The sequence below is a fragment of the Crocodylus porosus genome, unplaced genomic scaffold, assembly GCF_001723895.1.
Source record: "Crocodylus porosus isolate Cpor-Errol unplaced genomic scaffold, CroPor_comp1, whole genome shotgun sequence".
Taxonomy (NCBI): domain Eukaryota; kingdom Metazoa; phylum Chordata; order Crocodylia; family Crocodylidae; genus Crocodylus; species Crocodylus porosus.
In genome coordinates, this window is record NW_017728931.1 from 48,374,294 (window position 1) to 48,388,555 (window position 14,262).

Consider the following 14,262-nt stretch of genomic DNA (forward strand, 5'->3'; position numbering starts at 1 on the left):
CCTTCTTGCCTGGCCTCAGCCTGGGAGTTATATAGGAGCCAGGCCTGCCCTTCCGGTCAGCTGACTCAACAGGTGTGAGCCCCTAGCTCCTCCTGTTGCCCTGCCAACCGGCACCTGGGTTACCATTCCTACTCTTCAAGTACCAGGCCCCTTAGTGCTCTGCTACAGTCACCATTGCTTGAAATTCTGTTGACTCTTCTAGGGCCCAGCCCAATAAACTGGTAAATCATAAGCCTTTTGGCTTTGGACTAATATGTATATTTTTAATTTATTTATTTATATAGATAAAAGTGCTACTTAAAAGTACAGTTATAGAGTCCCTGTACTAAAACATACAGCAGTTTCAAAAAAGCTAATAGGCATCAATTCTAGATGAATTAAATTACTACAGGCATGTGTTTCAAAGTCAGTATTTTCAAATTTGCCCCTTACTTCCATGTGCTCAGGGAAAGCAGGGTCTGGTAGTAAGGGGAGGAAGGGGCCGCAGGGGAAGAGGTAGAAATTTTGGGGGGCGGAGGACAAGGGGAAGAGGGCTAACTGACCCCTCCCCAGATTTATTTTCCCTGCTGTAGCAATGGAAGAGGGATAAATGCAAGGCAAATCTCCAATAATTAATTAGATTCAATGCCTGGAAAATTATAACAAGTTTATCATTTTTCCATATATAAAATCTAATTATTGGGGGTTGTCTTATATTCAGGGTCATCTTACATTCAAGTAAATATGGTAATATATAGGGTTGTGCAAAGCTTCAGTCCCTGATTCAGTTTGGTGGAGATTTGGCCTGATTTGGTGGCCGAATCTCTGAATCCAAATCGAATCAGGAGATCCTTTAATTTCTCTGAAGTGAATTGGAACCCTCCAAATTGAGTCGGAAAGATTTGGAGATTCAGACATAGACGTTTTTAAATGTTTTTTCAACATACCTCAGGTTACCAGGTGGCTTGTGAATGCTGCAATGCTGGGGTGGATGGGGAGTCCCACAGGAGCATGGGGGGCTCCCCAGCACACTCAGCAGCAGACCCAGAAGTTGACCAGAAGCATTTCTGGTCCACTTCTGGGGCTGCCAGGGAGAGCATGGGTGGGGTGGAGGGGGCATTCCCCCTGACTCGGCAACTGTTGCCTCCTGGGTCTGGGGGGCACCTGGGGTCCCCCTGTGGCCAACTGCCGAGCCAGGGGGGTGCCCCTAGTGCACTCCCTGGTGGACCTGGAAGTGGACCAGAAGCAGTTCTGGTCCACTTCTGGGATTGCTGCCAAGCATGTGGGGGTCCTCCCCCATGGGTCGCTCCATCCGTCCCAACATTGCAAGATTCACAAGTCGTGCCTAGTACCTTGAGGTATGTAGAAAAAAACATTTAAAGTTGTGTTTATGGCCAAATTGCTGATTCTACAAGTCAGTATTGAATCTTCGGATTCAAATTTGGCCAGATCAAATCAGGGACAGTAATCCAAATTAATTAATTAAATCACTGTCCCCAATTCAGGCCGAATCTGAATTGAATACAGCTCGTTTTGCACACCCCTAGTAATATAAGGATTTTTCTAGAGTTGCATTGGCATCTCAGGTGAGGATACTGGGGAGTTCCCTCTCCCTATCACCTTCTTACACAGCTGGTATAAGCTGAAGTCTGTAGTCCCAAAGCTCCTTGCCTTGAAGCCACAGCTTCAATTCTGGAGGGTACCTTCACTCAAGAAGGGCTCCTCTCTCACTAGTTCGAGCTTGGGGAAACAAAGTGATCAGAAGAGCCAGCCAAAATAGAAACAGGAGGAATTAAAGATAATCAAGTAGCCACAGGAATCTGCAAATGCTAATGAATGAATCAGCTGTTTTTATAGTGTAGGCTCTCGCATGTACAGACCGGCAGTTTGGTGCTTCGTACACAGAAATCACCAAAGAGCAAGGGTTTCCAGCTCATAGGAAATTCTGTTTTTGTTTTTCATTTTAGTTTTGGTGTGCATCAAACCCAAACCATTTTTTTCTTTTTAAAATGTCCCACAAACTGGAAGCTCCTAAGACCCTGCAGTTCCTTTGTAAAACTGACCTTCTTGTCAGTTTCAGTGTAGGTAGAATGTCATTTTCACTGAACAGCTAGAGGAGGTTCCCATGGCAGATGCACCAAGTAACTCTGATCTGCAGCCAGGGACCCCAGAGCTTCCAGAATCCCTGATACTCCATGGATTCCACTAGAACCCTGCCTTGAAGCTGGAAAAAGTTTGCTGAATCCAATGTATTTCCAGTTAAACTTGCCAGGCTCAACAAAACTTTGTTTCAGCATAAAATTAATGAACTACCCTACTTGCATGTCATTCCATGCTCTCCTTTTCCTCCTCCACTTTTCTCTAACATACTTCACTTAAAAAGTTTCCTCTATCTTCTCTTTTTCCCCCGAAAATTAAGTTTCCATAAATTGAAAACAGCTACGAAAACAAAACCCGGTGGCACAAAAGCTGCCCTCAGCCTTTTGGATAGGGTGGGAGAAATCTAATAAATAAATACAAATTATGCCTGCAAATCCAAAGATCTTTGGGGCAGATACTCTCTTTTGTTTCTAATCTTGGCTGGAGTACCCAGTGCTACTGCAATACAAATTATGGACACAGAATCACATTCTCTCTTAGAAATGACCATCCAAAGACTTGCTAGAACCAAATAAGCAATTGGTTCTGTGAAGTTCAAATAAACTTTGTTGCCAGTCCAAAAACCCAGCAGTATTGGTATGAGCTGCTATGAAAGAGATCCAGATTTTAAGATGAAGTTCTTGTTTCTTATGCATCCAGTCAACAGATTCAAGGAAAGCTGAAGAAGCATTGTAAGCATTGCAAAAAAGAGGAGGATGAAGCCAACATTAGGCCCAGAAGGCTGGTAAAGTAGAAATGCTGGTAGGCTCTCAAAGAACTCCCAGTATAGATCTGAGTCTACCAGTGATGTTTATAACCTGAATAAAAGAGCTTGTATTAGATAAACAAACTGTCCACATCCAGATGTATGCAGCTGTGCGGTATGTGGTGACACAGATGTTTGTGGTGCCACATACTGCACGCTCAGTTGTTCTCTGTGCTGCAAGGGAGCAGCACGGAGGGGTTTTTTTGACCCCTGGATATCCAGGGGTCAAACAAATCCATGGAGAAAAAAGGTGGAGCAGTGCAAGTATGGGCAGCATGTGCCACCCAAAAGCAGAGCTGGGCTGCCCAGATCCACACCACAGCTGCCAGCCAGGCTCCACACAGCAGCTCTGGGAGACTCTCAGGACCCCAGATAAGGTTGCTAGGGCCAGCCCAGTGTTGGCCCCAGCCTCCCCTACCACTCCTGGGGCTACTTGCTGCACTCCAGAGCATGCATGACGTAGGCATTCACTGAGGACAAGATGCACTGCTGCTAGTTGTCCCTGGCAAACCAAACGTCCATGCACGTGTGGACACAGCCACTGGAGGCTGATCTGGGGGCTTCCTCAGCCCCAGATTTCTCCTTTCCAGCATTAATGAGACTGTGGCAGAACCAGGCCCCATGGGCAGCTGTGACACCCCCTGGTGACTGTATGGATCCTGTCAGGCTTGAGCTCTAAGATATCCTTCCCTTCATTACTCTCCTGCCATGCCTTGTTCTTAATAAATATCAGGGAAGGAAGGCTGCCCACAGGCCTTAGAGTGAGCCTTAGTCCATTAGAATCTCCAGCTGGTCCCTCCCAGGCACCCCTAATATCCACTCAGTACTTGAGATAAATGGGCCCCCTCAGCCTGTTTAAGCCCCTCCAGGGCTCTGTAACCTTAAAGGCCAATTGTGTAGTTCTGTCCACCCCAACATCGCACCTCAAGCCTTGCAGGTGTTATCGCTCCTGATGTTTCTTTCACACTCAGTCCCTCCCTAGGCTTTTCAACCTTCTGGTTCCATACTCAGTCCCTCCCTGGGATCTTGGACCCCCTGGTCTGTCACTCAGCCCTCTGGGTCACTCAGACTCCTCTGGGCTCTCAGACCCCCTGGGTTGCTTAGCCCTCTCTCTGGGCTTATAGACCCTCTGGTCCCCCTCTCAGTGTTTCTCTTTGCTCATGGACCTTCGGGCCCCACTCCCAGGTTCTCTTTGGGCTCCTGGACCCTCAGTCAATCTGGGCTCAAAGACCCTCTGATCCCACCCTTTGGGCTCATGGACCCTCTGGTCCTCTCTGCTCAGCCCTCTGGGCTGGTGGACTCTCTGTTCCCATGATCAGTCACTCTCTGGTTCCTGGACCTCCTGGTTCCACCCTCAGCCTGGGCTCCTCATTCCCTGCTAGGCCTCCCCCCTACTCTGAGTTCCTGCACTCCTTGCTGGGCCCTGTTTCATATTCAGCCCCTCTATGGGCTACTGGCTCACTGAGTGCCTTGAGCTTGCCTCCAGCAGGGCTCAAGGCATGTAACTCAAACAAGAGTACCAACAGAAAATAGAAGACACTGGCCGGCATAAAACCCTTTTCTTTCTGCCTCGGGGAACATTGACTTACTCCCAGGCCTGCAGAGTTGCTTAACTTACTTCCTTGGTCATTTAGAAGCCTTGCTGCAAAGAGCTCCCTTCCTTGTGGCTCTCAGGGCAAGATTCCCTGATTATCTCAGGCTCTGGGCTTATATGGCTCAAGCCCAGCCCTCCTCCAATCCAGTGAGTCTCCAGTCATCCCCCTTTGCCACCTCAAAGCTGCTTCTCATCCAGCTTTCCCTCTTAAAATGACATGTGCACTAAGCATCCTGCCAGGGAAATAAATCTGGGTCAGCACTTACCACCCAGGGCTTGCTGCAGAAGTTGTAAATGGAGTATAGGGAGTTGACACTATGAACTCCACCATACTGAAAGCCAATGATGAGGTTGCGGAAGTCTTCTCCAAGGGCCATGCTGTAAGCGTGTTGTCGAATCAGAACAAAGTCAGGCTTGAAAGATCTACAAGACATAATTAGAATAAATTTTTTAAATAATCATCAACATTCCTCCCCTGCCTTTTCCCCCCAATCCTTCCCTTTTGCTTTCCTTCATATACATTGCACTTCTCAAGCCTGCAGTACTGTCTCAGTTATATTACAAAAAAAGTAAAATGAAATAAAATTAAATTAAATAAAAACCCCTCCCTGCACACACACAATCCAACCCCCAATAAACCCAGTGTTTAAAAATAAAAAATCCTATGTAGCCTCAAGCATAGGAACTTAGAAACACTCTAAATGGATTTGCTAGTTTCCATTCCAGTCTGGCATGCATAGGAACAACTAACAACTGCTGCTAACCATCATATATTCTCTGGAAGGGGAATTCTCCCCAGTTTGGGGGGTTTTTTGGGTCACAACTGGCGACACCAGTGGCAATGTGCTAAGCAGATAAAGAAGCAAAAGATGATTTGTTAATGGTGGAATGGAATAGCAGAAAGGAAGCAAAATGGATCAATAGATCATTCAGGATTTCAAGTGATGTGACACACATCCATATATTAAACACATTCACTTTGAATCAATTTACCACGTAGAGACCAGAGCACGTATTGGACACTTCCATGTATAAAAAAGCAAGTAGGAACAGACATTACAAAGCAGTTAACCAAATTAATAGTGTCCTCCAGCCAGTGGTAGGAATTCAGCATATTATCAGAGCTAAGATTTGTACTGGGGTCCTTACAATTTTAAGGGAGAAGTGATAACCGAGTCAGAGAGGAGATGTCTTTTCTGGTTGAACTGATAGATGAGCTTTGGTAAGAATCTACTGGTAAGCAACACTTTGTATATTGTATCTTAGGATCAATTCAAAGTATCTGGAAACAGCAATTGGAAAGCTTACCCAAAACAATGCTCAGTAAGCAGTTTGTTTCTGAAGGCACCAGAGCAGCGATTCTCAACCAGGTGTTGTGACACCCTGGGGTGCTTTGAGATCCTTACAAGGGTGGTGGAGGATGCCATACAATGTTAGCACTGTTGGGTGTGCAAATATGACTCAAATTAAACTTAGAGATTTCAACTAGGAATCAATAGTGCTGAAAACATTCTGACCTGCTGTGATCTTTTTGAGTTCTCTGCAACAGAAAAATTATTCTATTATTTTTCTGTACTCAAAACACAAGAAGTGAAAGAGATGGCATGTTTCAAGGAGTGTGTCAAGTCTAATGAGGTATGCCTTGATTCTAAAAAGGGTGAGAACTAATGCATTAGAGCAGTAATATTCATCCATGGTGCCATGGAGTACCACCAGATCCTCTGACGGGTGCCAAGTGGTGTGAGGAGATGAACAGTAAAAGCCTCCAGGCTCAGGCCCCCCTGCAGGAAACTAAGCACTGTACTACATTGGCGACGCGCAGGGGGTGCACCCCTTGTGATTGGCAGTGCACTCCCTGAGAAAAGGACTGCCAATGTTGCTGGGGGGCCTCAGGGGGCACATGACATTTATGCTGTAATTTATAAATTAGTTTTTGAAAGTGGGTACTACTCAATTCACAAAGTCATGGAGGAGTATTTTGGGTGCAATGAGGGGTGTCTTGCGTCAAGTAGATTGAGAACCACTGTACTAGAGGGACTCTCTGCAGACATGGGGAAAATTTATATTGTAATAAAAGGTAGCATCAAGGGCATTAGGAAAATTTCCAAATTACATGAAAGTTCTTAAGAGAAATAGGTTCCATATCCAGGTCCCATTACCTCACTGCCCTTGAACATTTTCCTTGCATGAGACTATAATTTCTATCCTTTGAATGTACAAACTGGAAATCTTTGGGGTTTATAGCTCCTATTTATATTTACGACACCCTGGCTGGGAACTCTGAGATGGTAACTCTGGGCCAGACTGCGGCAACACACACTGCAGTGAAAATCTGGAACTGCTTATTGTTTTAAGCTTTCCATTTTAGTTGTTGGCCTTGGACACTTGCTATTAATCTAGATGTAGCAACAAGTATCCCCTCCTCTTGTTGTGATGCAGAGGCTTTAGAAACACTATGCAAACTTCGTAAACTCAGATGGGCTCCTTAATGCACTTGGCAGCAAAGGTGGCATTTTCCTCAATCAGTGAAATGTGTAATACATGTCCGGAGGGCAATGCTTGCTAATGCGCAGTTGATTTATGGACCTTCCCAATGTCAATGAGGCAAGGCAAGTGGTGACACCATGCTGAGAAACAGCAAGTGAATGCAAACCTGGAATTTTTAACTGCTTGACTTCTGCTAAGCCTTCCAGGTGGAAAGCAACCACCAGGCAGGGAAACATCCCCAGAAAGGAATCATTAACTTACTGGAACAAGGAACCCTTTGGGTTCAATGCTCCCACTGGGCTGCTAAATGTTCTAGGTTCTAAGTGATGACCTGCTCCTTTGCTTCCTTTCTGTGTGTCATTAAAACTAAAGATGACTGGTCTACCTAGGAACACAAAAGGATTAAGAAAATCCACACTCCACACTGTCTAATCTAATCTTGATTCTGTCAGATGGAAGGTAGATCAAATGGTTTTCTTTGAGAGACTGAGGAAGTGAGAGATCACAGCATAAGAGATGGAAATAAGAAGGCAGAGTAAATGATGCAGTCCTATCTAAATTCTGCATAATAGATCAGCTCAGGTTCATTGTTCAGTAGTTCTCAAACTGAAGTACAAGGGACAGGAAAGCGTGTTCTGGTGAGCAGAGAGGAGGGTTAGACTCTACCCTACTGCACTGCCAGGCTACAGAGCCTCTTAGGCAGGAAAGGAGAGGCTGCCAAAGAAATAACTGCAACCCCAAAGTATCTTGAACAAAAGAAATAACTACAACCCCAGAATATCTTGAACAAAATAAGACACAGGAATGTGGGGCCTACAACCACCAGGGAGCAAGTACGTAAGATGAAGAGGAGTCTTCTCAAACTGCGTGCCTTTTTGATGCAAATCACTTTCCATCCCTCAAAGTTCTGAAATCTTGAAAAATTCAGTGTAAAAGAGAAGCAGAAACTGGTCAGAAAGACCAGAAGCTAGATTAGAAAATGCAATAAAGATGAAAAAGGACACACAAAGAATCAACATGGGTGGGACTAGCAAGCGCATGACACCAAGGGGGAAAAGACATGAACAAGTATCTGTGCCCTATTGAACCAGGAAGGAAAGGGCTTGGCTCCTACACAGAAAATACTATTTTCCCAATGTACTTCCTCCTTTAAAGGAGAAAAATGCAGGAAAATGCAGGCTGCCCTTTGTAGACTGGCAGAGTTCCAGCCTGCAATGGGCTGCTTGGGGTTAGGGGGAGCAGGGGAGGGTGATCAGGGACAAAGGGCACTGCGTGCATGTGTGCAGACAGGCAAAGTGAGGTGCAGCAAGGGTGGTGGTATGGAGTTCTGCCATACTGGTACTGGGCAAACAGGGGGCACCTCAACTTGGTGACTATGGCAGTATGGCACTCCCTCCTGCACCTGGTCCTGCCCACTGGGCTGCAGAGACCCCGAAGAGGAGGGCAGCAGGGCAGGGAGCCCTAGGTCCACAGTGGGCAGCCCACATCCTCCCCCGCTCCCCTGCATTCCTGTCCCCATGGGGGAGGGGAGGGGACCTGGTCTCCATGGTCTGCTCTGGCTGCAGCAACTGCTGCCTCCCCTGGGCAGCAGCTGTGGCTTAAGTGCTACAGGGAGGGCAGGGGGCTGTGGGTTGGGAGTGAGGAGCACTAGCAGGGCCACAGGCTGTGGATGGGGTGTAAGGGGCACTGGTAGGGACAGAGGGCTGTGGGTGGGGAGTGAGGGGCCATGCTGAGGAAAAGTTTGGGAAGTACTGGCTTATAAGAAAACTTTTAAATATGCTAACCATGAACAGCATGTGCCCCCAGCAGCTGGGTGGGCATGGCTGCACTGGCGACAGCAGGAGCATGGAGGTGGCAAGCAGGGAGCTTCTGCAGATGTCGCTGGCACTGTTGGTGGTGGGGCAGGAGGGAGAGAGGGGGGTGATGAGTGCTGACCATGGGTCAGCGACCACCCGCAGGCACCGCTGGCAGTGGCAATCAGGGATTTCCCACAGATGCTGCCAGTGGTACCGGCTGCAGGGTAGCAGGCAGTAACACTGTTGGTGGCACTGCCACTGTTGGTGGCAGGGAGTACACTGCCACACACAGGGAGTATGTGTGCACCCCCTACACATTGCCCCTGGTGCTAACGCTCTCTCGGTACAATGCAAGGCACTTATTTTGGTTGGCACAGAATGAACCGTTTTTCAGTTTACTTCAACGTGCTTTAGTTCTATGCTTTAAATAGTAAGACCACATTTTAGAGACTAGCTTAAATTAAAACCCTGGATCCAAAATACCCATAACTTTTCCTTAAAGTAGGAAATCAAATCCAAATCCTTACTTCTTTGCTATCTTTAGCAAAATCTGTATTTTAATATTTTTAATTGCAGCTCTTAGCTATCAGTGGGGATGCTAGAATTTGGGAAGTAAACTTCCAAAGGCCAATTCCAGAAATGGTTTTGGAGTTGGTGTTTTTGTTGGTGTTGTTGTTGTACCCATGGTTAAACATTGATGGAGCAGTAGCAATAGCTCTGCTAGCTGAAGATGCCTTACTGCTCTAGGAACCAGAAGAAAATCAGAGTTGAAAAGACCACCATTACAATTTCACTGCAGTAAGCAGGTTCTCCATTCACTGTGGACCAGAACACAGCAGAAGCTGACTGCAAATCCTGGTGGAAAATTTCATGCTTTAATGAGGCTTCCTACGTCTATAACCAGAACTAGGACATATCAATAGCTCTGGCTTGCTTCCTGGTCCTTCAGCTGCTCACTGAGAACTTCACAGAGCTTTGTGAGCATGAAAAAAAATAACATTCAATAACAGGTCATGCTGTCAGAATGCCTTTTAAGCTCTTTTCCACATCCCACTATGAGCAAGCCACTTGGTGACAGTCAAAATTATTTCTATATCCAAAAATTAAGTCTTTAGCTTCTTTCTTGTTGCTTTCTCATTACTTTTGGGACTTTGAAGAAGTTGCTCAAAAGAACAGCTGCCCATCTCTGACTTCTTCAGTACTCGCCCATCTGGTCATGTGAGCAATGAGCTCTTGGGCCAAACTCTGCAAGAAGGATAGGCTCTCTTTCTTTGTACAATCATTTAAATTTCACAGGGGACTTTTCCTAGCCTCCTTTAACTTTTAAGATACTTGAATCAGTTTTCGAACCATCCTGTTTTGACTAAGGCTCTCCTCTAAATCCCCTTCTCAGTACTCAAACAAAAGATGGAAAATGTAAAATTAAGCAATAAGATATACCAGGCTGTGCATTGTTAGAAGATTAATTGAGCCTTCAGGCAATGTTCTGAGGCACAAGTCCAAAACATAAGTAAATTAAACTACCTGAGAAGTGCAAAAAAAACCCCTCCCTAAATAATGCAGTGCCTCAGGCCTCTTAGAATTAATATAAAATGGCATTTTTAAAAATAAAGAACATGTCCTGTTTATGAATTACCAGAGCATTAATGATACAGTCGCAACATCATCAACAACCAATTGGAAAGCTTTGCTATTTTCAGTTTTACATTCATTATTACATCTTTCATAATGTTACACAATGTTAACAACCTTTTTGTTATATTAAAGTTTGGGGTAAAATGGAAAATATTCAAAGGAAGGGTCTCCTTTCAACCAAAATCACTTTTTTTTTTAAACAGAAAAGGGCAAATACTGTCTCCCTTTACAAAAGAATCCTGGTGATGTCAACAGGACTATTTATGTGAGTAAAGTCACTGGGATTTGATCTCTGTGAAACATCTGGCTGTGTGAAGTAGGTAAGTAGGACTTAACCAAGTAAGTGAGGATGCTTTCTGCATAGAGGAACCCAGAAACAGCAGAAAGGGTGGCCCACTAGCAATGAAAGTGGGATAACAGCCACTGCGGGGATCACTACAGTCATCATAACTTAGAATAGGTAGGAGGCAGCCTCAAGGTGCTGTTCAGAAATAGATTTGGTTACACGTTCCCCAAACTGTACAGTAACAGTCTCCAAAATTTGGTGTCAAACATTCTGATTGTAACCTGAACAAATTTAGTCTGGAAATCAGTAATAAAGATCATGATCTTGTCACTACACCATTTTTAAAATATAGGCCATTTTCAAGGAGGGTTCCAGTGACTGACTAAGCACTGGTGCACTATGAGGTCTGAGTCTTTTAGAAATGTCAGAGCTGTCCAACTGCCTGGGGACTGGGGAAAACATGCAATGTGGCCCACAGACTCAGGAGCTGCATGAGGGGTGGGCTGCCAATCCAGGGCCCCCCCTTCCAGATTCCCCCTGTTGTGTGGGCAAGCCAGCACCCCTTTCTTCCCCACCATGCACACAGCAGACAGCCCAGTGGCACTGGCTTCCCCGCACGCCTCTTGCAGTACAGGCATCTTAAGTTCCCTCTACTGTGCATGCAGCGCCCCCTTCTAGCTGCGTATGCCACCCACTTGAAGTGTAGGCATGTTAGCTCCTTCCTTTGTTGCACAAGCAACCTGGCACCCTCCCACTCCATGTGAGCACCTCAGGCACTCCAGCTCCTTTCTGCTGCTTTGCCCTGTTCCCAGAGGTGGAGGCAGGAAGGAGCTTGGGGAGGGACCCGAAAAAACCCACTGTTGTGGCAGGAGCAATGGAAGGGAGGAATGGTGGCTTGGTGGGAGCCCGTGGGCCACATGCTGATTGTTTGGCAGCTGCATGCAGCCTGCCAATTGGGCAGCCCTGAGTTCGATGGATAGCAGACATCCATGGGGTTGTATATGCGCTACAGAGCAGACTTTTGCCCATCACTCCCATTATGCGTTTTCCCTTGAAGCAGACCCAGGCAGAAAGGATGTGATTGAAGATAGAAGCAAAACATGATCAACATGGGGGAAAAAATATAGCCATACCCTCATCAGATTTAACTTTAGCTGAGGCTTAATTCATTAGTGACAATTTAGAATCAGGCTGCACATTTTTTTTTTAAAATCAGGAGTTAACTTAAATGTGAATAGGCCAGGGAGAGGTTTAGTCTGAAATACTCCCTGCCCTGCTCTGCTAACAGCAATTTCTGCTTTCTGGCAGCTGCCTCCACTCCAAATGTTTTCCCAATAACTGTCAGCATCTTGCTCACACATCGGCTGGACGCCAGCTGCTGGGGAGGCAAAGAGGGACATTATTCATTTGGGAGATAACTAAACCCCGATGAGAGAAACAGTCCCTCCAAGCAGCTGTTTAACAGCAGCAACTGGAATGGATGCAACAACAAAAAAAAAAAAAAATACCCCAATCCCCTCTTTGTGCTACAGCTTAAAAAAATGGGGAACGGTGGAGGAAGATTAAGGTAAATCACCTCCCATGGGAATACTTTCTAAGGTTTAATAAGATATATCACACATGCTAAATGCTTCATGTGTAATGACAATGTTGCCAAATACTACCCTGAATTATACCTGGTGCTAACCCACTGACTTCACTGCAGATCACTTCAACTGCTCAACTGCAGATCACTTAAGTGAGGGCAGGGGTTTACTGGTAGTCCGCGTTTTTTTTTGTTTAAATGCATATTTAACAACACCTCACACTGTCTGAAACACAGCACTATGCCACCTATGTAACATATCTGCCACACATGTTTTATGTGAAATACATTTACAACTACTAATGTAAGTTCTGTGTTAAATATATAGTGGGCATGTCTACACGTGATGCTACACTGCCATAGTGACATGCTACAGCGATGAAGGGCAATATAGCACCAGTGGGCACAAACTGTGATGCTGATGCTATATCACTGTAGCGATGAGATATCTTGCTATAGCACATTGCTACAGCATCATAGCTGCTAAAATAATTGTGCGCCATCATTTAGTACTTCCTAAAGCAAGTATTAAATGACGGCACAGGAAAACTCCACCAATGGGGAGGAGGGGGGCAGCACATCTACATGTGTTGCTATGAAGTGTATTGCTACGGTGCTGTAGCTGCAGCGTCACAGTTCCTGCCTGAAGATGCTACATCACCATAGCACATTGCTACGGTGATGTAGCGTCACACGTAGATGCACCTAGTATGTACTATACAGATGTATATACAGAGTACAGTACATTCTGTGAATCATGGAAAAACTATATGCTAAATATATGTCTCCATTTTGCTTTTAGGAGCTTACCCTCTCAAAGTCAGTTTTTTTTATTGCCCTACACTCTTTGCTTCACAGGGATTTCCATAGTTTGACTGAAAAAAGAAAGAGTGGGTGGTTCCTAAAAGCTGTGCTGAACCTCATGAAATGATGAATAGGAACTGGCCAGAGCTCTCCTACAAACGATTCCGAGGTGAACTCGGAGCTCCACATTATAGAACTTACTGTGTCAACGCATAGGCTAGATCTCCCCTAATGTTCACATGTATTCCCCAGAAATCTTGCTTTGTAGAAAAAGTGCAAAGAATGCAGGGAGAACAGCTCTTAGCTGGTGAAAAAATTCCCATCACCTAGCAATGAGCAACTAATATACGACAAGAAAATACCAACTTCATAGGAAAGAAAACCACTCACCTCCTACAAGGGATAGCCCCTGCGTGACCTTCTGGGTAGACAGCCTTTGCGTGACCATACTGCAGGGATTTTTAAAACATCCATTTGGGAGGATTTGGTTATCCCCAATTGGCTTTAAAATACTTGTATTTTGGAGTAAGGGTTCTCGTACACTGGGAATATATTTGCCTTGTGGGATAAGGAGACTCTGAATAGCAGGAAAACACCTGCCTCTCCTATTGCCAGCAATCTCCCCACATGTGAGTGGCTATCTCCTGGGGTTTGAGATAATATCATGACCCTCACAGTGGGGGAAAAAAAGTGAGTTAGAGAGAACATATTTGGGGGATTTGGGATTGTGATGCAGTAGGCCCCAGCAATATTATTAGAACATGTGCTATCGAGTCAACAGAAAATTCAATGTTAATTAAAGGGATATGAATTAAGGGTGTGTGAAGCAGGCCCTATTTGATTCAGATTCAGCCCCAACTGGATCCAATTCATTGATCCAGATCACTGTCCCTGATTCAATTTGTCCAAATCTGAATCTGAAGATTCAATGGTGATTTGGAGAATCAGCAATTCAGACATAGGCGCAGCTTTAAATGTTTTTTCTACATACTTTGAGGTAGCAGGCATGGCTTGTGAATGCTGTGGTGCTGGGGCACATGGAGTATCTCACAGGAGTGTGGGGGGCCCTCCACATGCTCAGTGCTGAATCTGGAAGTGGACCAGAGGTACTTGCAGTCTACTTCCGGGTCTGCTGTGGAGTGCCCTGGGTCCCACCCCCCGCACCTCCCAAACTCAGTGATCAGCCACAGG

The 14,262-nt window shown here is 45.5% G+C and overlaps 1 protein-coding gene across 1 annotated transcript in view; it reads right to left on the reverse strand.

The window, feature by feature from the left end:
- The window catches only part of SYN3 (synapsin III), a 310,184-nt gene that overhangs the window by 207,249 nt on the left and 88,673 nt on the right, over positions 1-14,262 (reverse strand). The window contains exon 5 of the mRNA XM_019544808.1: positions 4,745-4,901. Within this exon, the coding sequence (XP_019400353.1) occupies positions 4,745-4,901 (157 nt within the window). The remainder of the gene's footprint in view (positions 1-4,744; positions 4,902-14,262) is intronic.